At 48.2% G+C, this 26,400-nt stretch overlaps 1 protein-coding gene across 5 annotated transcripts in view; it reads right to left on the bottom strand.

Moving 5' to 3' along the window:
- RAPGEF1 (Rap guanine nucleotide exchange factor 1) overlaps positions 1 to 26,400 on the bottom strand; it is a 158,005-nt gene that overhangs the window by 12,557 nt on the left and 119,048 nt on the right. For 3 of the 5 annotated variants that reach the window (XM_049896942.1, XM_049896941.1, XM_049896940.1), the window contains 4 exons: positions 10,489 to 10,577; positions 7,489 to 7,600; positions 5,515 to 5,590; positions 1,697 to 1,781 (listed from right to left, as the gene is read on the bottom strand). In XM_049896942.1, coding sequence (XP_049752899.1) covers positions 1,697 to 1,781; positions 5,515 to 5,590; positions 7,489 to 7,600; positions 10,489 to 10,577 — 362 coding nt within the window. Of the gene's footprint in view, positions 1 to 1,696; positions 1,782 to 5,514; positions 5,591 to 7,488; positions 7,601 to 10,488; positions 10,578 to 12,459; positions 12,553 to 13,482; positions 13,756 to 26,400 lie in introns of all 5 variants that reach the window. The other 2 variants (XM_049896938.1, XM_049896937.1) reach the window with 1 other exon arrangement.

Below are 26,400 nucleotides of genomic sequence, written 5' to 3' on the forward strand. Positions count from 1 at the left end.
ATCAAAAACAAAACACCCTAATAGGTGTATAAACCAGAGATGTCTTCCTCCAGACTCTGAGTTGACATTCTAAGATGGTTCTGTCATAGCTGCATGTGACCAGAGCCTCTGCCCTGGCCCTGTGGCCCGCGGTGGCGTGGAGCCTCTCCTAGGGAGAAGGGCTCTCATCTCCTAATGCCCCCCAACAGCAACAAAGAGCACACTGTGCCCTCTTCCCTAGATAAGCCCGTCAGCCACCTGAAGACCTTAGCTCCTCCTTTAGGGTCCACTCTTCTGACTGCATCCCACCTGCTCTCCAGCAACCCATGGTCTTCTATGTCACGGCATTCAGGACGGAGGTGGTGCAATGGGTGCTCTGCCTGGCACACAGCACAGAGGGCTCGCTAGCCAGCACACCCAGGAGCAGATGCTACATTTCCACTCACACAGCCTGAAGCAGCCAGGGAGGGCAGAGGTTAAGAACCTATGCACTGGAATCAGAGCTGGGGGTGTGGCCACTAGCCCACCCAGCAGCCACCTGGGCCAGGGCTTCACCTCTCTGAGCCCGAGCCTCCTCAATGACATGACAGGAAATCATAATGGTACCAAGATCATGGCTCTGTGGCTGAGTGAAAGGACGTGTGCAAATGCTCAGCATCGTGCTTGATGCTTGTATGACCTCAATGAGTGCAAATTTCTAATAGTCACTGAGCCAGGTATGTGAGTAGGTGCTCTGAGTAACAGAACATGTGAAGATGGAGGAAATCTAAGTCTCTGCAAAGGGGAACTTTCCACTTGGGCCTTGACAGACCAGGAAATCTAAGGGGCAGGGCAAGGGAGATGGAGCAGGCAGAACGGTCTGGATGGAGACACTGAAGCTAGAGCAGCAGAGCTGAGGAAGACCCAGGACGTCCTGCCCCGAAGTGACAGCAGCTGTCCAGCAGGCGGCAGTGGTGGACTATGATGTTGGGAGGCAGCCAAGGAGCAGAGGATCCTGGGCCACCCCCATTTCTAGGACAGTAGCTCCAGGTAGATAGGTTTGGACCTGAGGGAAGAGGTAACACAAGTGGGTCCACCCAACCTCCTAGGGGCTCCCTTGGTCCCTACAGCAGGAAGTGCTGTTTACCAAAGTGTGAGCCTGTGGACAGATCTGGCAGAGGGGACAGGAATCAATCCATGTTGGGGCCATGCTGTTACTGTCCACTGCTAGGTCTGTGCCTATCCCTGCGGCTGTCCATCTGAACTGTGATTCCCTCAAGCCTCACACACTTCGATACTCATCACCCCAACACCCTGGGCTGCAGCCTAAGGGCTGCCCACCTACAGGGATGGGTGCATGCTGAGCAAAGTCTCTGCTGGCCTCTGCAGCAGTCTGCACACTCCCTCCCTCTCCAGGATGTGTTAAGTCCTTTTCAGAGTCACCCAGTGACAACAAGTGCCATCAGGCAGCACACCCTATGTTCTAGGCACTTGTTACGATTTTATTCAACCCTTTCAAAGACAAGGCAAGTGGGATTCAGAGAGGAAGCCTTGCCCACGACCCCAAGGATAAGATATGGCAGAGTAGGGATGCAAACCCCGGTCTGTTAGACTCCAACACCCCACATCAGGCTGCTGCCCCACATGACCACCTGGCCCCCTTGTAGGAGGGCTGAGCCAGTGCGGCTGGTCCCGGGGTAGAGGACTGGGTGCCAAGGCAGAGCACTGGGAAGGATATCTGTATTGCAGCTTCTTGATGAGTTCCTCAGGGGTGATGAAGGTTCGGTAAGTTGTCAAGAAAGCTTCACAGTACAATACCAAGTCTAGAGGGGAAGAACAAAAACAGCCAATTAGTTAAGGTACAGAGGACTGGGGGGTGGAGGACCTTGCGCCAGAGAAGAGCTGGGAAATCCTCAAAGACAAGTCCTTGCTCAGAGAGGCAGGTAAGGCAGGGTGGGGGAGTGGAAAGAGCAGTGGGAAGGGGATAGGAGCCCACTCTCTGTGCCCTCTGCCTGTGTGTCCCAGACAGTCACCAGTCCTCGGGACTCAGCTCCACATCTCTCAAATAAGAGGGTGATCAGAGTCAGAAAAAGCAAACGAGTTTCACCTTACAAGCACATTCTACTTGACTGACAGCAGCTGCCTTGGGAACGAAGCTCCAGTAGATTTTGAGGCCAAGGCTGGCACCCATGGGAAGAGAACGGCAACTGATTAGTAATGTCTGCCGCCAGCAAGGGATAAAGACTGGCAGCATGCCTCTCCCCTGGATTAGACAGAGAAATTCCTGCCTGTTCCAAGAGCTGATGATTGGAAGGGTCATAATCATCATACTCATAGAGAAAATTAGTTCAAACTTGTCAGAGGGTTTTTAAGCTAAATTATAGATAGTACTTTTAGATGGAAGGGTTCAGTAATGCAAAATTTTTGGAAAATTCCACTTATCGCGAGTCCTAAGGCTGAAGAGGCACAGCCTGGCAGCCTGCTGGGATGTACATGTGGGCACCCTCAGGTACCAGGGAGGTGGAAGGTCAACTGCTAGGAGCATGGATCCAGCAGTCAGGGGTGGGAAAGAATGAGAGGGCAGGCCACCGCGCAGACTTGGGCTGGCAGCTCACACCTACCCCTTCACCTTCCCTTTGGAGGAGCTGGTTCCAGCCAGGGACGCCCAACCTTTTCGGAATCATGACACCCCCTTGTTTATTTGCTGTTGTGACCCACATTCCTAACCATGCTGTCACTGGCATTAAAGAAAAAATGGAATTTTTAAATGGCAAAACACTCCCTGAGACAAACGACCTGGCTAGACTTGCTGATTTCACAGTTATGACATGGCAGAGCCAAGATCTGAACGTAGATTTGGCTCCAAAATCTGTGCTCTTAACCATGAGGCCACGCGTGCATGTGCACATACATAAATCTAAATTTTCCCTTTTGGTCACAGGTCGCCTTTGTCTTTCATTCCTCCTCCAATTTGTGGGGTGTCTACTCCCTGTCAGGCAGTGGCAAGGAGCTCAAGGAACTCTTCTCCACGAGGCTCACTGGTGAGCACCTGGCCACTTTCCGTCCACACACCACATCCCAGTATGCGCAGAGCAGCACCACAAGGGGCAGGGGCTACCATTTCCCCCACTTAGAGACAAGATATCCTAGGCCCAGGGAGAGGAGTAACGTGCCTGAGGTTATGCAATGTGTAAGCAGTGGTACCATGGTTTGCACCTAGGTTAAAGCTCTTGCCCATCTGCTGTGCCCTGGGTCATGGTAAACAGGGTGCCATCTGGTTTCTGGTAAGAGCGGTGATGCTCCACACTTCCTAATGTTCACACAGCTCCTTGTACCTCCCAGAGTCCTTTCTGTTACCTGGGCACACGTGATCTTCATGACGACCCCAGAAAGGAAGGCCTTATCATCTTCATTTTTCCTACTGAGGAAATGGAAGCCCACGAGGGCTAAGTGGCATCCCTGGCACACATAGTTCATGCAGAGGAACTGAGGTCTGAAGTCTGAGAAGGCCAAATTCCGCTTCACCTCCTACCATGCTACGTCTGATAATATGCTGCCCGAGAGCAGAGCTTTCCATATGACAAAAAACTTCCCGTTCACTTGGGCTCATCTGGACTGAGCCCAGCTCTGCAGGTCTGAGTCCCAGACATCTCTGAACCCTGGGGCCTCCCAGGGGTGTCACTGGTGCAGTCTCTGGGCAGCAGGGAGCCACCTGCCCATGGAGCTTGCTTTGTAACTTGCCTCCTCCAGGCTAGCCCAGGGCCTCTGCCTCAGCAATACTTCCTAAGTATAAAAACTCTGGTCCCATGGAGTTTCCCAACTATTAACAAAATCAAGTGGAAGCTCTGGCCAACAGCAGAGCCTCCTCTCAGCAGACAAGCCTCATCACAGACTGAGGGCTCTTGGGCTGCCCTGCCTGCAGGGCTCAGCCTTGGGCCTTAGCCCTTAGCCACGGCTGGCTCCACCTGGCAGGGCAGTAGAGTTCATGGTTCGGAGTTGAGGCCTGGAGCCAGCTCTCAAATCAGCTTCTCAGTTTTTGGACAAAAATAAAATGAAGATTGTTTCCTATGCCCAGCTGAGGACTGAGCTCTGATATATCAGGCACAAAGTAGGATTTACTGCAGAAAACCAGAGCAAGGACTTGTTCTTAAAGATGATAAGAGATATTTCCTGAGCACTTCTATATACCAGGTACGTTTCATGTTATCTCATTTAATTCTCACGCGACTGAGAGATGGGCACTGTTAACCTCTTCACCAAGCTGAGTCAGCTGAGGGCGTGCAGGGCAGGGATGTGCCCAGCAGTCGCCCAAGCCTGTGAATGGCATGGCTGGGATCTGAGCTCAAGGACTCCGGACTGGGTTGGCCCCCAGAGTGTGTCTAAGGTGTGAAGAAACTCTGAGGGCCAAACAGTGGCTGCCATGAGTTCGTGGAAGCCATTTCTTTTTTTTTGTTTCTTCTAGTTTTCAAATTTTCATCTTTTTCACACAACTGTCATAATTAAAAAATTCCCAGAATTACTCTGTGTTAGCACACTTTGGGAAATCTGCTGTGGAAGCATGTAGTCAAAGTCGTTTATGAAAAGAAAATTAGTTGGATTAAGGTTTCACAGTCATGGTGTTTCTATTCCTTCCACAATTTACTTTAACACTGTTGTTACATCATCTTTGTAATAAGTAAAAAAAAAAATATAAGACGACGACAAGCCGGAGTGACCCCAGCCTAGCGTGTGAAGAGTGGCCCGCAGCGGCCCGGCCATGATCCAGCTCCTCAGTGTGCTGCCCCTACCTGCTCCAACCAGGGCATTTTCCTTCCATGCTCGCTCTCCTCCCAGCCCCTCATCCTTGCCCTCCTTCCAGAACATGTCTTGGAATGGCAGCTAGTGTGCTAGCACAGAGTCTATCCTACAAGGTTTAAGGGACGCTTCTGAGTTTCCAACCTTCTCACGCTCTCAGGGTGCTAAGCGGAGAGGCGAGGCAGGGGCAGCTCTGGGCTCAGGAGTGAGAGCCTCATCCTGTGAAAGCCGATGGCACTGTTAGTAAACTGGAGGTTCCTGGACAGAGCAAACTTTTTTTCAGGACTTCTCCTATTGGAGTGCATGAATTAAACCCAATCTAGTAGGGCTGAAGTAATATAACAGGCCACACATCAGGAAAAGAATAAAAAGCTACCCACTTTTAATTTTAGTATTATAATTCAACATGTTATTCAAGTTACCATTTACTGAGCACTGTGAGCCAACCTTTGCAGCCAACACTGACCTCCTGACAATTCTGTGGGGCACACACCCCAGGACCAGGGGGGCAGATTCGGAGCAGGCCCATAGCAGAGGGGCCTGGCAGAGGGCCACAGCAGAGGACCCTGACATGGGTTGGCCTGTCTCCTAAAAAGGCTCTCCTTACTCTGGCCCAGCAGGACCAGGAGTGCCACTGAGAACCTCGCAGGGGCTGGCTTCCAGGAGACAGCTGTGGAACTGCCTTGGTTTCCGCAGTGTCAGCCCTCATTCAGTGAGCTCTCTGACCACAGGTAATGGCCACAGCAGTGGGGGCTGCCATACCTTTCCTGTCCGTCTCAGTAGCATGGACCAGTAAGATATCCCCAGACCCTCCACGGACGTCTGGTCCATCGTCACCCTGCAATGGAAACAGTAGAGGAGGCCGTGAGGCACAGCGCAGCCTTAAGAAGGTCTGGCATGGACGAGACAAGAGAGTGCACTGAAGAGACTCTAAGTCCCCTTCCCTCTGGTCTCCATACCCCAGAGTAGAGCAGCCGTGCTGAAGCCCACCCAATGCTATGTGGTCAGCATTCGGGAGCAGACTAGAACCTAAACTGGTAAGTGGGTGGGCCCTTAGAGTTACCCAGGCCACATGGGCACCAGGGCACAGGTCATTGCTTTGAGGGCATGAGTGGTTTAGGGAGAAATGGTGCCACTCAACTGTTCCCTGCTCACCAGCCCACGGGGCAGAGAGGAGAGGTGGGATGTTGTTACATACTAGGCTGGTGGAGCCCCATGGGGAGGCAGGCAGGACTACCCATCAGCCCCTCCCAGTATGACTGTGGAAGCAGCAGGACTATTTCCACATATGTTCATGTTCCTAAAACTGTAGCAAGTTGCCCTAAATCTAAACCCCGGTTTTTTCAGTGGAAGAAGTCACTTGTAGCTGTATCACAGGTTCTTCATGGCACTCTTCAGTGGAGGGGTGTGAACTGTTACAAAGATGTCCAACTACACCTGACATTCCTTACGTGACCACTGGCTGCTGCCTGCCAAGAAAGGAGCAAGCCTCATTTTTAATGTGGGCAAACAGAGGCATGAACCCACAAACCTGGCCTGGACTTAAAAACAGCTATCACCTGGGCTAGAAATGGAACCACAGGCCTCACACCACCAGGCCTGGCCCTCACTGTGTAATTCTGAAGCAAATGTAATCAAACACCCGCTGGCTTCCTCGTGTCTGCAGCACACACTCTGGGAGACATGCTCGCCTATTCAAGCACTTGGGTGTTTTGTGCCCTGGATGCCAGAGTCCTGAAAGTGTCTTGGATATCCAGCAGAGGGTGGGGGTGGCTATGCCCATGCCCTAATTTTTCAAAAAACAGTTCTAGCATGGGTCATGAAACATCTCTTCTCTCTGGAGGGCAGCCCGGCTTCCCAAGTGCTCCTGTCAGTGCTTGGAGGTACAGCCTGCCGGCCCTTCCCGCTGACAGGTGGAGGGGCCGATATCTTCCCTGTGCGCTCTCTGCCACAGCTGGGGCTAGCTCAGCCTGGCCCAGCAGTGTGTACAGGGACACCGTCTGCCTCCCTGCCCATGTGCCTGTGTGTGTGTGTCACAGAATTGGTGCCCAGAAACACAGCCACTTCCTCAGGGGTGGGCAAAGGCTATTTTATTAAGCCATTCCTTTGTGTTTCCAGAATCACATGGCAGAAGAAGGGCCACAGGCTCTTTAAGGATAGCCTCCTCTTTTATTGTGACAGGTTTGGGGATTGTTTTCCCCAATGAAGCTCTCTTGACAAGGCACAGGATGGACAAACCACGGCGCCCAGACCTGAATTTTCTTAATTAGCTTGTGTCTCCCATGCTGAAACTGCAGTGGGGTTATCTTAATAACACAATGCCTTATACTTCATGAGGTGTACCACGTGCAGGCTCTGTACTGAATTCTTTACATGGATACATTCTCGTGATGACCCTAAGAGCTGCATCATTTGAGGCTTTGGGTGTGTTATGTAACTTGCCCATCACCACTCTTGAGAAGATCGAGAGAAGGGGCAGTCCATTTTCTCCTGGAACTCATCCATTTGTCCAACATCTCTTAGAACCCACAATGAGATATTGAGACTCACAGAGCCCCACCTCCAGGAGCCACAGTCTGGGTGCACCTCCTCGGAGGACTGGCTAGCTCCGGCTACAATAATCAGCTTGGATCTATTCTGTGTGAGATACCGTAAGGTCCCACTGTGCTCAAAGCTCTCCTCGTTCCCTCTTTGTGGGGCCAGATTCTATAAAATCAAGACCTGTGAAGTACTCACCTCTTGCTTGAGTGTCAACCTTGCCATAATTTCATTGTGGTCGATCAGGGACAGCTCATCTACTTCCTCCTCTGACTGAGCCGCCTCCAGAGCATCTGGTGACTTTGGTGCCCTAGAAGGGGAAGTGGTTTGTGTCCCAAGTGTCAAAGCGGGCCCTTGGGCTCACGAAACCCTGAGGACAGAGGGAGTGCTGGCTCTACACTGGGGAACTATGTATCTGACTTGCGGAGAGCTTCTCCAACCCCCTGAACAAGTCTGCTCTGAATCATAGCCAAAACTGATACCCAGACACCCTTCCCAGCCCACCAAGGCCGGACAAAGCAGCAGACAGAGCTAAGGTGTGAACTGGATTTCTAATGTGGCTGCCAATGACTTCTATGACCTGGTGACATTTCCTACTTTCTCTCTCTGGATGTCCCCCTGTAAACAGAAGAGGTTAAAGCAGGAGATTACAACGGTTCCATTGAGTGAGTTACTTAAAAAAAGTGATGGTCGACAGAGAATCCCTGATGGAGCAGCAGGAGAAAAAGTGGGATGCAGACCTCAAATTCTAGTCAAAAGACCAGACTTAATGGTCTTTTTTTTTTACTTTAGTTCTGTTAGCCCAGAACTAAAACCATTTTTGAAGCCAACTCTTCAGACAAAAATTAGACTGGACTATAAGACATAAAATGATACTGGTGAGGAGTGTGCTTCTTAGCTCAAGTAGATACGTGAAACTATGTGGGCAGCTCCTGTCTGGAGGTGAGATGAGAAGGAAGAGGGGGACAGGAGCTGGTTGAATGGACATGGGAAATACAGGGTGGAGAGGAGTGTGCTGTCACATTGTAGGGAGAGCAAGGAGGGTCACATAACAATGTGTGTGTAAGTTTTTGTATGCGAAACCAACGTGAACTGTAAACTTTCACTTAAAGCATACACACACACACACACACACACACACAAAGTGATGGTTTCAGTCACTCTGCCAAGGCCCACAGTACATAAATAGTCAGTATTTAAGGAGAGGAATAGCAAGAGGCAAGCAGGATGGGCGGAAAGATGGGAGCCAGGTTAGCAGCGATCCCCATGCAATTTCTTGTCTTTTCCAAGGCCTGCTCTCCATCAGACCCTTACTGGCACTGAGAAGCAATAGCGGACAAAGCAGATGTGGCCCCTTGTCCTCAGGGTGCCCAGTCTAGCAACAGAGACTGACATTAAAACAAGTAGCTATGGTACAATGAAAGAGGAAGTGCAGAATGCCACGAGGAACACAAGCAGGGCACCCAGCCTAGTCTAAGGGGCCAGGGAGGCCCCATAGGATGCGACAAACAAGCTGAGACTTGAGGCACTGAACTGGGACTTGCCAAGTAAAGAAGGGAGAGAATACTCCCTCAGAGGGAGCATGTGGGAAGGCTGGGAGGTATCGAAGACAAGCTTTCCAGCTTGGGCCATTCTAGGGCGTAGAGTGGAAGCTCGGGCTGAAAATGCCTTGTTTTTTCTCCTATATTCCTGCTTTATTCTTAGGAATCCTGTGAAGCACGGCTCAGCTTTGTGGAAGCAGACCATGTTTTTGACCCTGAGTATTTGAGACTAAGGATACATACCTTTAGTAAGAGAACATGGATGGATGTGCAGAACCACACCTTGGCTGGGGAGGAACCACCCTGTCTTGTCAATACTAGTCTGCGGCTCGGCCTTCGTGGAGAGAGGGCACCGTCCCAGTAATTGTTTCTAACCAGCCAATGTGTTTACCCTTATGCTTCCTTCACAAAGACCAGATGGGACTCTGAAAATGACACTCTTGGGTCCAATGAAACTGGAGACAGAACAAACTAGTTGCTTTTCCTTGGTACAGAAACCCCTTGCCACTAGGTAGTAAACGCAGAAAACCCACCATTTCTGGCTTTACAACTGGGAAAACCTTGGGCTGGGGCAGATTCATGTGGATGGCTCCAAAGAGAGGCAGGCTGGGTGGGTGTCCTCTTCAAAGGGCCCCTAGAAAATGATTTCTAATTTCTTTCCCTTGCTACTTTTACCCCTTTTTCAACTGTTCATGCTTAGGCCTGACAATGACCAGCAGGCACTGCTTAGCTCTGTTGAGAGAACCCGGGATTACAGAGGTAGCTGAACCTCAGCCTAAAGAGGGAAGAAAAAGCTTGGCCTAGAAAGTGGAATACTTCACAGTGAAGGTGAAGGCCACCTGAAGTTGCAGGTAGCGGTGCAGATTTGCAGACCCTACATATTCTATTTCATAAGTACACATTGGAAAAATTACTACATATTTCTATACCTGGTAAGGTGTGGCTTCTGCTAATGTTGAAAAATGTTACAAGAGATTAAAGAGACATAACAATTAAATGCAATACACAACTCTTGGTTGACTGTGGTTCAAAAAAGCTATGCAAGAAATTTTTGGGAGATCTGGGGAACTGGAACATGGTTTACATATTAGATGATATGAGGGAATTTTTTGTTCATTTCCTTAGGTTTGATAATGGTATTGTAATTTTATGATTAAAAAATATTTTTTAAAAGAAGTATGCTGAAGTATTTAGGGGCAAAGTGTCACACTACCTGTAACTTACTTTCAAGTAGTTTAGCAACAAAATATATACACATGTATCTAAAACCTTTCACAATAAAAAGTCGGGGCAAGTGGCTTTTATACTCCCTCACTGCACTTTACCTTGGAAAAGACTGAGGAAGGTTGGTTTGGGATTAGGAAAGGACGAGGCAAGACTGTTTTAAGGTGGATGACACATGCACAGATAATCAAAAAGGAATGGCAGACTATAGATTAAGAATGAAGGCCTTTGAGGGGTGGAATTATCAGTGGTTTTTCCTGTTTTCTGTACTTGCCACCTCTTCTGCCCGGGGCATGTACTGTTTTGAGAATTTAGGCCCTGATGGGCAGAGGGCAGCTCAAGCGGTTCTCACTGGTGGGCAGAAGGCTGCTCTCTGAGGGACCACAGAGTGGGAGGAGCAGGCAGGACACGGCTCCATGTGGCTCACTCCTACCTTTCACCACCTTCTCTGTTTTCCTTCCCAGGTGCACCGCCAACTGACGAGGAACCTTTGGGATGTCCATCTTTCACAGCTGGTGATTCCTGAAAAGAGAAGTGTTTGAATTCTGACAGGTGCCCATGGGGGGCTGATCTGTCTTCCCAGCATTCCTGCCTGCAGATGGCTTTAGTACAAGTTCCTATGGAGTAATTCGAGATGTGAACAAGTTATTGATGAATGTGGTTAATTACACAGGAAACACAAGAACCTCTTGAGACTAGCATCTTGTCTTTGGGGAGAGTGAAATGGCGCCACTATTTATAACATTTCGTCGGCTGCCAACCTAGACGAAGCCATCTCAACCACTCCTGGAAGAAAGGGGACCATCGCATAGCTACTACCTACCCAAAGCTCAGCCAGACACTGTGCTGAGGGCTTTGCACACATCTTCCCATTTGACTCTCACAAAGACCCTATCAGTTAGCTAGCATCATCATCCCCTTTTCACACGTAAGGAAACAGAGGCTTGAAGAAGTCAAGGCCCCTGCTCAGGACCACACAGCTTGTAAGTAGCAGAGCCTCGACTCGAACCCAGGATCGTCTGCCTCCAAAGCCTCTGCTTTCACCACTGTGCCCTGCTGTCGTGCAGTAAAACTTTGCCGACTCTGGAGTTCAAGGAAGTCTTCAGTACTGCAGTGCTAAACCAAAGCCAACTCCGGTCTCCCCTTGAGTCTCTCTCCAGTTAGAATTCCACAACGTCTAGTCATGAGTGCAAACTCCCTCTCCTCCTCGGCAGCCTTGTTTGCTCTCAGGTCTCTGGGTTGACCCTACTCAGTGACAACATGGCCCTCCAACACCCTGGTCTGCCACCGAGGCAATGATAGAGAATGGGGGCAGCATGAACACATGGAACATCATCAGTGGAGGGCACTTCAAGACAAAGTCAGCACTGAAACAAGTCTTTGGTAGAGGGGAAGCCAAGGAGAGTGAGCCTGGTTGGGCTCTATCACACTGAGGCTGAGCTGGACGATGCCAGGGCACGGGTCCCTAGGGAGAATGGGCAAGGGGTAGAGAAACAGCTTAACTCCCCACAAACAGGGTGAAACCCCACTCGAGTGAAAATTCCTCAATATTCCACAATTGCTAAGGTCTGAAGTTGAGCCTGCTGTGTAGACATCAAAGAACCTGTGGGGATCCTGCTGTGGACTATCTTAACGGGAGTGACTGAGCTCTTAAAGGGCTGGCCCTTTGGATTGGTAACTGTGGAGGACTCGAGTCCCCACCGCAGCATTCCTTCAAACAACTTGTTCCATTCGGGTTGGTGGTGGAGAGTTATTTCTGAAGCTTCGGAACTTGCTCATGTTTTACTACCGCAACTCCTGGAAAGTGGACCTCAACTGTCGGGAGCTGGGACAGCAATATAATAAGGATGATGGTGTCCAATAATTCTCCACTCTCTCCTGAGGTGCATAAACATGGCAGGGGCCACTCTGCCAGACTCACCTAGCTTCCTTGGAAGCAATCACCTAGGAGTGATGGAGCATGCTGGACAGAAAAGGAAATTAGGATTTAGAAGGCTTGGTGTGGTGGGTGAGGGGTAGAAGATGGGGCTCAAGACTAGTGGATGGGATAGAAAGAAATCCTACAGAGAGCAGCTGGATACATGGCCAGGGCCAAGGCCAAGGATGCTCCTTTGTAGATTTCCAGAAGACCCATCCTGCCAGGCTTTGAGGAGGTACCACACGCACGCACTAAAGCAGAAGCAAAGGGAAGACCATCACCAGGAAGCCATGTTCACTCTCCGCTGAGCTGAGTTGGCTTCCTAAAGGCTGTAGGCGGCTAGTCTGCTAGTGGCTGGGCTGCTCAGCCAAACAGAAGCAAGTACAAGGGAAACGGCCTCAGGAGAGCAGGGGCCCAACCCTGGCCAGGCCACATGCACGAGGCAGCCAGCACTAGGACTGCGCCCTCCTGCCGAGGGTTACTTACTCCTCGAGAGGGAGGGAGCTCCTCGCTGCTCTGGCCAGAGGAATACAGATTGACGTATTCACCCTCACCAGCTTCCTCACTGGTGTTTTCACTCTAGGGGAGACAGGATGAGAGGAAATACACATGTGACAGGCCATCTAGTCGTCCTCAAGGTTCAGAGAGGGCAGCCAAAGGGCTGGCCCCAACCAAGATGCTCCTTTTATAGTGTGTCCACACGCCAGTGACAGAGCGTGCTCTGCTCTCCTTGGGAAGCTTGTCCTCAGGGCCAGAAAACAAAGCTGCTTTCACCACCTTCTGCCTCTATGTTAGAGAGGACCCAAGTTTCCTGCTGGCTCTTCTCCAAAGACATCGAGGGCCATTCAGACTGTCCTGGGAAAGCATACTACACCGTAGTGGGGCCTGTCCAGCAGTGCTGTGGGAGACGACGATGAAGGAATGGGAATGAAGCAGCAACTCCACACTCTGTAAAGTTAGGCCCCACTTGCTTGCGTGCCTCTGCCCCATCTTATTGTCCATGTCAACCTGCAAGTGACACATCCCTGTGCCCAGGTGAAGTACTACTGGCAATTTAACAGGATAGGAAACCAGGCCCTTGATCCTCAACACCACATGCAACTCAATATGTAACTTCCTTTGATCTTTGTCACTTCCACACTTCCAAACGTGTTAGAGAAATACATTTCTCTAACAGCAAATGAACACAGAAAACTAGTAGCATTTTTTTCTTACGCTTATGATAATTGTCTCTAAATGGCCACTAGTTCAATTGTCACTAATGCAGCAGATTCCTAGTTTGATGAGAACTTTGTATGGAAGGGTCACTTTCTGTTCTGAAAATAGGCTACTATGTACTTTGCCCTGTAGCCCTCATACACGTGAAGTCTAGTCATGCTGACCTGTGCACATGCCAGCAACAGACCTGATTGCCATGAAGGGGAGAGGGGGATGTCTTCCAAGAACAGTGATACTGCTTTCTAAACAAATATGCAGCCCCATGTGAAGGTGTGTTTTTTGAGTTCTCACCAAAGGCGTCTGGGGCGAGTCAGTGAAAGAGGTTTCGGAAGGAAGGCAGACAGTGTTCCCATGAAAGCTGCTCTCCTGAGAGGATGAAAGAGGCCCGTCCACGGTGCTGGAAGGCGGGCTGGCTATGGTTGGCACCGCTAAGTCAGAGCTCTGAGACTGGTGGACAGGCGGGAAATGTGGAGAGGAAGAGGAGGTAGATGGAAGGAAAGGTTGAACGGGAGCTTGGCTGTGAGGCACGAAATCCTGGGAGTAGGACCTAAACACAGATTTATACTACAGAATCAAAGTGAAAAACAAACACAAAAACAAGATGGGAAGAAGAAAAAAAGACAGACAAAAGAAGAAGTGATTAGATTAGCTGTGGCTGAGCAGTGACTAACTGTTCACAGTGAGTCTAACAAGGGGTCATGCCAAACAACTCCCCCTTCCCCCATGGCCTCTGGGGCCCTCCTCCCACCAAGCCCGGGGGCTTCCTCCCTGAGGAGGGCCTAAGACCAGCCACTGCTGTCCCCAAATGGTCTCAATGGTAGGACGCAGAGAGTAACTTGCCCCCAAAGAATATCAAGTCCCATAAATTGTACTGGTGATCACATATTTTGCTTTGTCAGAAAATTAAATCTATACAACTCAGGCTATTCTCTTTCTCCCCTTTCAGAAAACTTATGGCTAAATTGGAAACCCTGGTGGTGTAGTGGTTAAGAGCTATGGCTGCTAACCAAAAAGTCAGCAGTTTGAATCCACCAGCTGCCCCTTGGAAACTCTATGGGGAAGTACTACTCTGTGCTATAGGGTCACTATGAGTCAGAATCGACTTGACGGCAATGGGTTTGGTTTATTTTTTATGGCTAAATTAAAAGTCTACAATTTTTTATCATATTTACTCATTTTGAATCTTCTGGACGAATCTCTTTGCTTTCATCCCTTAAAAGTTAAACACTGCAGTCTTTTTTTTTTTTTATTGTGCTTTAAGTTTACAAATCAAGTCAGTCTCTCATATAAAAATTTATATACACCTTGCTATATACTCCTAGTTGCTCTCCCCCTAATAAGACAGCACCCTCCTTCCCTCTACTCTCTATTTTCGTGTCCATTCGGCCAGCTTCTGACCCCCTCTGCCCTCTCATCTCCTCTCCAGACAAGAAGCTGCCCACATAGTCTCATGTGTCTACTTGATCCAAGAAGCTCAGTCTTCACCAGCATCATTTTCTATCCCATAGTCCAGTCCAATCCCTGTCTGAAGAGTTGGCTTTGGGAGTGGTTCTTGCCTTGGGTTAACAGAAGGTCCAGGGACCATGACCTCCGGGGTCCTTCTGGTCTCAGTCAGACCATCAAGTCTGGTCTTTTTACAAGAATTTGAGGTCTGCATCCCACTGCTCTTCTGCTCTCTCAGGGGTTCTCCGTTCAAACACTGCAGTCTTTTAACTATTGTCATCTACCTCAAAACCTTTTGCAAGGACAAAACACAAGCCTTTTTAAAAAATGGTTGCAAGAGCCATGTTATCAAAACACCGACAATTTCTAAGAGCTCATTTCCCTTCCTATCTAATCTTTTCTTCTTTTAACTAATGATCTTATGAATGCCTCTGATGCCACCTGGGAGCCACAAGACGACTCCTCCAAATTCTCACCAAAGAGAAAATCTGAGGTCAGGGAAGTTGACAGTGAACCACCCGTGGCTTCTTAGATCCTGGAGCACTCTTCAGGCCTGGACTTTCTCTCCTGCTGGGGGAGTGACAGAGTGGCTGAGACCACTGGCCCCCAGGCTGGGAATCTGATGGTATATCGTGCTCTGCAAAGGGCTGCCAACACATGGCTAACTGTTACAGGGAAATGGGAGCAGAGCATGTGGATAGGGCCATGTCTAAAGCCCCTGCTGGGCTTACTTGCCCACTGTGGACATTGGAACTAGACATAAGTCAAACCCAATACAATGTGCACAAGCACTCACTCAAACGTCTCGGCGTTTGCTATTGCACAGGATTTTCAGAATCCATAGAAACAACGAAAAGGAGGAAGAAGAAATTTTACACTAACAGGAAGTCAAGACTATTCATATCCTTAAGCAGTTTTGCAATGATACTTTTTTAACCCGGACAGAGAGCTGCAGCAAATCAAGGGGCAAGGCAATCCCACCATTTAGTTGGGCTGACAACGCCAGCCCCTTCTTGGTAGTGCCGATCAGAACCCAAAGCTCTTACTCCCCTCCTTGATGATGCCAAGGCCCCCTCATTCTCCTGAGCTCCAGTGGCTGCTGCTTTATATCGGATCCATGACATTTACCTTAGGCACCTACTCATACTTACTCTTATACATTTTATTTCCCCACTAGCTCACAAAGTCCTCAAGGCTAAACCTGTACATGGTTAAGTGAACGTATCATACATGTTGCTGACCAGCTAACATCCGCTAATTTCTGCTTTAACACCTGCTAGAAATTAAGTTCCATTCACATCCTTTTTTCCAGAAAAGCTCAGTGAGCAGATGCATGGCTGAGCACTTCATCACTTCCAGGCTTGCTGCACTCACATCTGATGGCCATGCAGAGCCCCAGCTGTCAGTGTTGCCCTCACCTGCCAGGCTCCACATTTCACTTAACCGTAATAGTGACTACCAAAGACAGTGATCCAGGACTGAGACGGAAGAACAGCCGAAAACTCATGTGGGCCTTCCTGGGGTTGACAGTAGAATGAGGTGTTTGGCTTTGGGGTTCTCCATTTCACCTCTGGAGGATGCTCACCCTAGGGTGAGCCTTTCTCACTGGCTGGGAAGGCCCTCAGAGAGAACAGTGAGTGGAACGCATTGGCCAAGGAGGGACGGTGTGTTCCTTGGAGGAAACTTTCAGTGACCTCCCACGTCATCTTGCTTCAGGCAGTGGTTCAGTCTCACGCAGGAGCCCCAGTTCTCAGATCTCTTAGCTGCTCATTCCCAACTCCCAGGCGCTACCACGAGATTTGCTAACAGATGCTCTCCTTGCCCAGAAATCCACCTACTCATCGCCACTTGGTGTAAGATTCACATTAAGTACCAACTCTTTCTGGAGTCCTGACACTATCTTCATTGATGTCCCTCCTGCTTGTTAATTTACATAGCACTTAAGCATGTCCTACAATAATTTGAAACCTGATTTATATATACACAAACAGTTTTGGTGTAACCATAAAATGTATCAAGTTTGAAAGCTATCTTCCTGACTGATCATATGGTAATTGTAACAGATTTTGATTTCATAAGTTCAGGGGAGAAGACTCCCACACCATGGGTGCCTTCTCTGGGAGATGGTACAGTATAACCCCTGAGTACATGTTCTCAGGTGGACATGAGCCTGCCCTACCTCTTTCTACCCGTGTGACCTTGGGCAAGTTCTCCAAGCCTCAGTTTCTTCATCTTTAAAATGGTGATGAAAATAACAGTACTTCCTCTCATGAAGTCTTTGTATAGATTCAATGAGATAATGCTGTGTGAGTCCTTAGCGCAGTGCTGGCGAGTGGCAAACAACCAGTGTCTGCTATTCTCTCTTGCCCTCCACAATACCAGTCTAGGGACTACTCTGAATGAACAGACCTTGGCTCCCAAGAGTGCTTGGCACTTAACAGAGGCCCAATACATATCTGCTGAATGAACAAATTCTTAGGAATTAATTCTATTATTATATTTGTTACATAAAGTGCCTAGAATATTGCCTTGGACATTGGTGTATCTTAATTAATGAGTGTGGCAGGGTAAAAGACAAGCTTTACCCATTGCCCAGGTTCAGGTTAACAGTGCAAGAGTCTAGGGAAAGAGTCTCAGGGATGCCAACAGGGGTGTGAACTGCTGAGGAAAGGGGCGGCCTCCTCTGGAGAAAGGAAGGAGGTTCCTGATACAGCATCTCTTAGACAAAGGGTCCTGGCCTGCCCCGCCCTTTCCCTCCTTCCCTCCCTTAGCAGCCCCACATCATCAAGCAGCTCTGGTATTCAAGCTATGTAGTCATGCTGGGACAAGAGCCAAGCCTGTAGAGTACCTTCCAGTGGGTGGAGAGATACAAGGGAATGCTTTCTAATTACCATAACAGCACATTTGATGCCCTTGCCCTCGTTGGGGCTCGTTATCATACTATTGTCAACAAGTCCTCATCCCTACAGATTCTCCAAAGAAATATTTCCAGGCCCTCTAGGGTCTTATTTATTCATAAGGGCAAGGAGAAAGGCAGGACTGGCCATTCAACAAAAACGCCACTTAACCACAGCCTGGAGTTTATTTTAGGATCTGGCTGGTGGCTGGCTTTGCTTCTGACAAGCTGCTGCGCTCTCTGCAGCAGGAAGTTTTATTTATAGACAGGGTAAGGCTGTTTGGGCTGAGGATTTTATAACAGGAGGGGCTGCCTGTCTGGGGACCTGCACATTTCTGCAGAAGGTCTAGGAGTGCCAGATTAAGTGCCTGAGAAAGGGCGGGATGGGGAGGGGCGCCCAGCTCCTACTGTCAGCCCTGGATGTCACACAGGCAGTGAAAAAGCCAGCAGGGGTAGTCTCATCATGACAGCGGTGATTATGATGACAAAGACTCTTGTGGAGTGCTTACTCCTGGTCAGATGAGTCGGTAAGGGTTTCGCATGAATCACATCATTTAATCTGCCCCAAGTGTCGTTATGTTCCTTCTTACGGTGATGAAGAAACTCAGGCTCAGAGGGTAAGTCATGTACTTTAATACACAGCTGGTAAGAGGTAGTACATGCTCTCTGAACAAATGTGGAGGATTCTGGGAATGTGACAGGCTCTAACTACACAGCCCCACAGCCCTGCAAGGCACTGACCTACTAACTCCGCTCGCTCCCTCTTTCAGAGATTTCCTTAGCTGAATGTTTTGTGAGCCTTAGCAGCATTACGAAATGCTTGCTTGATACACGACCCTGGGGTGCAGAGAGCAGGGCGTTAACCAGGGTGCTCCATGGACAGGCAAGGAAAAGACTTCACCTTGTGTTCTTTTGAAAATACACCCTTGAAAGAACTACCACGAGCCTTCTGACAGAGGCTGATGCCCTTATAGTCAGTATGTTGCCATTCATTAAAGAGCAAAGTCACCAGAAGCTGGCCAGGCACCACCATGTTTCATTGACACTTTTTCTGTATTATAGTCTTGGAATGGAAAATGACTAGGGATGGGTCCTGTGTTGTGTTGGCAAGAAAGTAGGACAGCAGATTTTTAAATGAAAAAATTCTGATTCATCAATATAACAGACATTCCATTTAATCCTTGTGATTATCAGGAAGATGGCGGTGGGTGGGGTGGGATGGTTCTGGGGAGGTGCCAGAGAAGGCAGTTGACTGCCAGCAGCTGAGGGCTAGAGGGACAGGCTAAAGGACCTTGACCCAAACGGCTACTCTACAGTGGCTTGAGCTCCAAACTTTGGAGAACTTTCAACTCTAAATTACAGGAAAATGTGATCATTTAAATGAATGGCCTTACTGTCGTGGCGACGTGTTTGGGAAGTACAGAAGTTGCCAAAGATCGGTCATTACTGCATAATCTTGGCTCAAGCAAGGCTCATGACTTCAGTGTTTTTGGACACTACTTGGCAAAACAGATACACTCGTGGACAGCTGGTTTTCAGGTTTAAATTTTTATCCATCATTTTGTGAGAAAATGCACTCATGGGGAACAGCTTTTCTAGTGTGGTTTGGGCTCTTTTCTGCTAAGGAGGATCACTGGGAAGCACTGCTCAACACTGGGCCTGTGTGCAGAGCATGCTCCTTTCAACCAAGAGCTGCAGTGCCAACATTAACGTGGCTCCTCACTTATTGATTCTGGCAGGAAGTCAAGGTTTTAGCTGCTGCCCAATATCCCACACAATATCTTGGAGAGGATTCTCCTGAAGAGAAACACGTGTCATTTGGTCCTTACAGAGATGGCACAAGATCAGCCCTAGGTCACCAGGGAGGGTTCTTGATAATACTCATTGTTCCTCAATCTGGCAAGCTAGACGGGAGACTTCTGGCTTAGTCCTCTCTCTCCGTCCTGGTCCCAATTAACTATCCTTTGGGTCTACCTTGAGCCAGGAGGCAATTTCCTTCTTTGATGCTCTTGTGTTAATTTATAAGAATAACTACATTTTACATAAGGTAAAAAGGTGAGTTTCCAAAGCAGAGTGGTAGAATCTGGGGCTGATGCGGGAGCACTTGCACCTGAGATCTCACAGGCTGTTGTCTCTTTGCACCTGGCAAGGAGAGGCACTTCTGTGGGTTATATTGTATGCACGATGAGCTATCATAAATCTCATCAAAGGAAGCCAACATCAGCAACATGTTTAGTGCAAAAAATGTCCTCTCCCTTTTTTAATAAACTTCTCGGTGGAGGTTATTTTTGAAAATTCTAAGAACAAAGGATATAAAAGAACAAAACTGTTTTGCTCAGGAGACTTTTAGGTAGCAAGATGGGTACATGTAGAAATAAATGCATTCAGCTTCTTTTCCTGTGACGTATTTTTGCATCCTGAATCATAAGATGGAAACCCTGGTATCATAGTGGTTAAGAGCTATGGCTACTAACCAAAAGGTCGGCAGTTCGAGTCCACCAGGCGCTCCTTGGAAACCATATGGAGCAGTTCTACTCTGTCCTATAGGGTTGCTATGAGTCAGAACCGACTTGACGGCAACGGTTTTTTTTTTTTTTTTTTACGGGGAATCATAAGATCTTCTTTGAAAACACTACATTTTTGGCCCGTGGCTCCACAGCTAGTTACGCTTTTGCAAAAATCACATTTTAGGATGCTCTGTGTATTCACCAGGAGCCCTGGTGGTGCAGTGGTTAAGCACTTGGCAGCTACCCCAAAGGTTGGCTGTTCAAACCCACTAGCCGCTCCGTGGGAGAAAGCTGTGGCGGTCTGCTTCTGTAAAGATTACAGCCTTGGAAACTCTATAGGGCAGTTCTACCCTGTCCTTTAGGGTTGCTAGGAGTTGGAATCCACTTGACAGCAGTAGGTTTGGTTTTGGTTTTTGTGTATTCACTAAATGCTGACCTTAATAGCATCAACTCTTTTAGAAAAAGATTTAGTACACATTCAAAAGTGATTCAAATTCAGCTCTAAAAACCTGATGGAACTATTTTTCCTCAGTTTGGATTTAAACATTATGACAGGGGCTCTAATTCATACTTATTCTTAGAACTCTATTTAGAGTGTAGCTACACTCCATGATGCTTCAGAAGACAAAGGACAAAAACATGCCTCTTAGTATCCAGCCTATGGATTCTTTTTATTTAGCCTTACTAGGTCTCAATATTTATTTGGTGATTAAGCAGTTCACAAATGTTACTGTAACACTGTATTTTTCATGATGGGGATATGATTTTAATCTTGGCTCTAGCTTAAGTCTATAGGCAAATGGCTTAGCTTCTCTATTCTGGTTTCTCAATCACTCAGTCACAGAGTATTAAGAGCCCATGACAAGTAGACAAGGAGCCTGAAAACAGGAACATTCAAGGTAATGGTCAATGGGCATGGACAGTGCCCTCGGGGTTCATGACACTGCATGACCTTATCATGGAGCAGAGGGGCCTTTTGGTAGCTGACCAATTAGACTGTCATGGGTGGAGTCAGAAGTCTACCTACAGCAAGGTGCTACAGTGAAGTTCCCGTGTCAGAAGCTAGAAGAGCACTGTCCATGTAAACGCTGGGAACAAAAGAGAGTTAGCAATTGGGAAATCTTTAGAAGTAAGGGGCTGAAAAGTACTCCTTCGATTCAGACCTGTTGCTTTTGAGAGCCCCCAAGGCAAGGATTCTGAGCTCTTAGCCAGTTGCTGGGCTCTGACTACCTCAGAGATGGAGCTTTATACAAATGAAGGTTCTATGCACTCCTCTCCCCTGTGGGTCACAGAAATCTAGAAGGATTGCTGGTTTGAGTGTGTCTCCTTCCATGAGGCTGTGTTGGTAGGGTCTAATCAGGATGTCAGCACTTCAGAGGCGAGTCACTGGGTCTTTCAGGAAGGACAGGAAAGCACAGGGTGAACACACCAGACGAGCCAAACCATATTTCAAGGGCCCAGCAGACAGGAACTACCTATGAAACTCTCAAACCAGACACCCAAAAGCCACCAAAAAAAACAAACCAAACCCACTGCTGTTGAGTCAATTCTGACTCATAGCGACCCTATAGGGCAGAGTAGAACTGCCCTATAGGGTTTCCAAGGAGCATCTGGTGGATTCGAACTGCCGACCTTTTGGTTAGCAGCCATAGCACTTAACCGCTATGCCACCAGGGTTTCCCCAGCAGCCACTGCCTCCGAGAAATGAGGAAGAAAACCGACTCTTGGCCACAGCAAGGAACTAACACACCATGTTTCCCGGGAACAGAGAAGCTGTCATGGGATGTGTCAGCATCAGGCTGCGCTGATGAAAATGCTGGGGAAGCAAGTAAAGATGGACATGATTGTGGAGACTGAGGGAGACAAATGGGAAAAACTTCTAGTCGCTGGAGGACTCCTTGGCCACTGGTCACTGCTTTTGGGTGAATCAAAGTCCTTGCTGTCAGTTCAGAGCATCACAGAGCACTGGCCACTTGCTGGCTAGGCCTGGAGCTACACATCGAGGCTGCAAGTTCATAAAATGCCCAGTCCCTATTAATATTATTATATCTACCTTTATACTAAACATAGGTCATTTGCCATGTACTACATTACATGCTTTACATGAGTTTTTCCTTTAATCCTCATAACTATCTCATGCCCCTGTTGGGAAGATGAGGAAATGGGGGCTTAGAGAGTTGGGCTGCATGCTCAGGTTCACACGGCAGGTGAGAAACATGAGAGGAAGCAGCCAGAGGACATCTGGGAAGGTCAAGAGCAGAAGAGAGAAGTATGTGGGGACATGCACGGAAAAAGTGGGAGGCAGAGCTGAGGTGAGGGTCCACAGGTAATGGGCAAGTGAATGGGTAGGTAAAAGTAGACTGCAAAGGCCTCAGAAGAAAGGTGAGAAAAATGTTGGACCTGATTCTGCAGTGACGTAGTGAGACTATACTCTAGTTGTAGAGTTGAGAAAGGGACTGAGGTATCTGATTGTGGAGGTAGGAAGGCTGGGGTGGCGGGGGAGGCCATCCAGGTAAGATGCTGGAGGGTGGGACTAAGCAGTAGCAATGGGGTTGGAGAAAAGCAGACCAGCCCAGAGAAGTTGAGCTTAACAAGGAAGGATCAGCAAGACTTGGTGACTATGTATACGTGGTGGGGAAGGAAATACTCAAGATCACACCTCTGCTTCTTGCTTGGAAACATTCACAGAAATAGCGAGAGTGGAGAGAAGAGTGGGTATAGCAGGGCAAGATTCAATCAAGCGCCTGATACGTGGAGACAGAATTCCTAAAACCAGGGAGCCAAAAGTCTAGGGAGGAGATAAACCTACTCAAACAGCTACAAACCCATGGGAAGTTAGATTTGGACTAGGAGACTATACTCTGTTGTTCAGCCTCTAACAATGGGGAAGAGTTTAGGAGTCAATGACTTTACACAACATAAAACACCCACACAACACATGAGCTATACTGGGCTAATGAGGAACATGCAACAGCAGGATAGAGTAGTCTCAGAGGCTTTCCAACAGTGGGTGACAACGGCGTATTACTCATTTTCCCCAAAAGAGAAACAGTTCTGACGTTGACCATGCAAGGGGACTTCTGTGAAAGAACCCCAGGGAAATAAACCAGGCCATGAAGCAAAGTCCCTCAGGGAGGGACGAAGCACTGAGAAATACCTTGCCTGCTCCTGGGCCAGTGCGTTCTGCCCTCATACACTTCCTTCCCTTTCATTTCTCAGTTCGATTCAGCTCTAGCCAGGGCAGGAAGCCAATAAAGATGACATCAGGAAGAAAGGAGGGATAGAAACAAGGAGGTAGGAACATATTTTTTCCAACAGGTGGACAGACACCTTTCTGGGCCAAGAAGTCCTAGAGCTCTGCAGGACTCTCTTCTACATCTCTCATCAGCTTTTCTCTTTTCTTTCCATTTTCTGTCCTTCTCATTCTTCTTTTTCCTTTCCTGTGATGCCTTTAAACTAGTCGGTATGCTGTCTGTGTGATGGCTGCTGGGCTAGTTCTCAGGGATGATTCTTAGCCAGGAGATTGAGGAGGGAAACAGAAAGGGAGGGCAGTGGGGAGGGAGGGGGGGAAAAAACAAAAAGGAGGGCGCGGAGAGGAGGAGGCAGGATGGGGAGAGAGAAACAGATGCGCTAGTAGAACTTAAGGAGCCCACCATGTGTCTCAGGGAGGTGGCCAGGCTGTTTCACAGCAAGGGGATGAGTGATGCAGGAACCAGGAGTCCACATGAAGCCCATCCATGCCTTCTGTTAAAAGCATACGTGCTGATGCATGAAAGCCTGGGTCCAACATCTCTGAAAAATCACTATTTTGCCCAGAATGGGTTACTAGCTGCTCTACGGTCTCCCCCCCGCCGCCCCCAATTTTTTCTTTTTAACTGAATTCCTCAAGATTATACTCACTTGATTTTCTTACCCCAAATATACATATTTTTAAACAAATGACAGTTGTTATAGTAATTTCCATATAACTTCTCAAAATCTGGGTTGGCTAGCAGTTTACACATCCAGAAGTCATTTTGGAAGCCAAGACGGTAAAGAAAGATTCCGAAAGGTTTCTAGCACGCAAACAGATCACATCTTGGTGATAGCATATATTCCTAATTGCAGTTAGCAAAGACATGATGTATAAGAAAGCGGGCTAAATCATTTGGGAGATGGAGGGAGGTTTTTCTAGCATCAACATTGTAATGCCTGAAGGACACTGGCAAGCCCAGTGGTTACCGAGAGAATCCCAATATCCTGGTCAAGGGCAAAGTGAATTTGGAACTAATTCAAAACTTTCAAGATTCACACTACCAGAGTGCAGAAACAGAGAAAATGCAAGCCAGAGAAGGCATATGAAAAGGAGCTGGGATATGGGAATTCAGGTGTTGAAGGTGAAAAGGGCTGGAGGGACTAAGCCGGAAGAGGGGAGGAAGGGGGCCTAGGTGAGTGGACTTCTGCTAGGCTGCAATGTGAGCATGGCAGGCAGCCCAGTGGGTACAAAAGCCCAGAAAGCAGCTGAGGAAGAGTCCAGGGACAGGAACCACCACCATGTCAGAAAGCTCATGCAACACTGCTGTCTCTGGGAGGGCTGGAAAGTCAATTCCTCAAATTCTCATTTGTGCCTCCTACGTGCAGGCCTGTTGCTAAGCACTAGGGCATCTGAAATAACACAGCCAGCCTCTTGGGCCTCAGTGAAGGCTGCACCTACTTCTCTAAATCTTTCCTGGCTCATAGTCACTCACCCATTTTCCCCAGACATCTTTCTTCTATCAAACTGGTCTTTAGTGTTCTAGGGACCATACATCAGGGTTTGGATGCATTCTGTGTGGAAGTTCAAGTCTCCTAGGATTATGGCACACATTGGGAAAGAAAGGAAGCTTGGAGACCAGGAGGTAACATAACACCTCATTGAAGGAGAAAGTCAAGCCGACCCAGGTGAAGATCGTGAAGAAGAGGGTGGGAAGGGAAAGCTGAAGGATGGTGTGCAGCACACAGGGGTAGGAGAGTAGGAATATGCCTGAGAGACAGCTTGGGGGTGTGGGGACTGTGTGGAAGCCTGGCCTGTGCTGGAGAGGGCTGTGCTGATGAGAGAAGCTCAGGAAACGGGGGTTTCAGTTAAGGCAGAGCGGGTGGGTGTAGGGGGGACTGGCAGATCACGGAGTGGGAGGTCCTGAGGAGACAGCTGAGGGGTCGACTATTGTCATAACCCTTTAGATGATTCTCTCGTGACCTCAACTCCGAGTGTTTACATTTGAGATGATCTTAAAGGCTGGGTTTTTCAGCCTCCATTACACAGGCAATTTCCTCTGCTTGGAACTTCTCTGACCTACTTTCCTTGCTCTACATCTCCTTGTTGAAATCCCAACTATGATTCAAGATTCAGCTCAAGCTCCATCTCCTCCATGAGGCTCTGCCTGACCCCCCACCCCACCAATAAGGTTTTTACTAACTTGGTAGCTCTCATGCCTTTACAAGTACCTTGCCTTAATGTGAGTCTCTTTTATGCTTGTCTTATTTTGCCTGAATCGGCTCTACGGCACTGGGTATTTTTTTTTGGTTATTTTGCCTACTGAACCGTAAGCACTTCTAGGGGATAGGGCTGTGTCTCACTCATCTCTGTATCCCTCCTGCCATCTGATCCACGCACAGGAGATGCCCCGTGCTTGTTAAATTAAGCTGATCCTTTGGATCTTGGGAAAATTGAACAAGAATACTTTTCCAGCACCCATTTCAATCTAAATTGTTCGATACAGATTTATTGCTCTACATATTCCTTGGCAAGAGGTTTTCAATGGTAAGAATCTTTCAGTAGGCGTAACAGGCAGCTGTACCAAGAACCTGGTGACGCGCCTTCAGGTTTGACCTCTGCCGTGTTCCTAAACAGTACTCCCCTGGAATTCCATGCTGGACTGATGACCCAGGCCCAGAAACAATGGGACGGAGAAATTTAAGAATAAAGGGTGATTCTGACAGCAATCCAAAGGCCTCTGTCTGGGCCTCATCTCTTTTAGAACTAAGCACAGAATATACGATGGATATGCTGGCACTACACTAACTTTTCTGGGATTGCAATATATCAGATGTCAAATATTCCAGACACTTAAGCCTTACTAGAGGCTCTGTGGCCCAGAGTGTGCTTCCCTTTTAATGAAATAAAGTACCTTTATGATCTCATCCCCTTGGGCTCTCGATGGAGATGGTGCTTAGGATGAAGTATTTTAGATGCAAAATGTCTCAAGACTCCCCTATGCTTCACAGATGAAAACTGTGATGTTCATACCCAAACTTAATTAAAATGCCCTCAAGTTTTCTTTCATTTTGTAGCAAACAGTCTAGTTCATTCATAGTCCTCATGCCCTAAACTGCTCAAGAGGGAGA

This window comes from Elephas maximus, chromosome 9 (assembly GCF_024166365.1).
Source record: "Elephas maximus indicus isolate mEleMax1 chromosome 9, mEleMax1 primary haplotype, whole genome shotgun sequence".
Lineage (NCBI taxonomy): Eukaryota > Metazoa > Chordata > Mammalia > Proboscidea > Elephantidae > Elephas > Elephas maximus.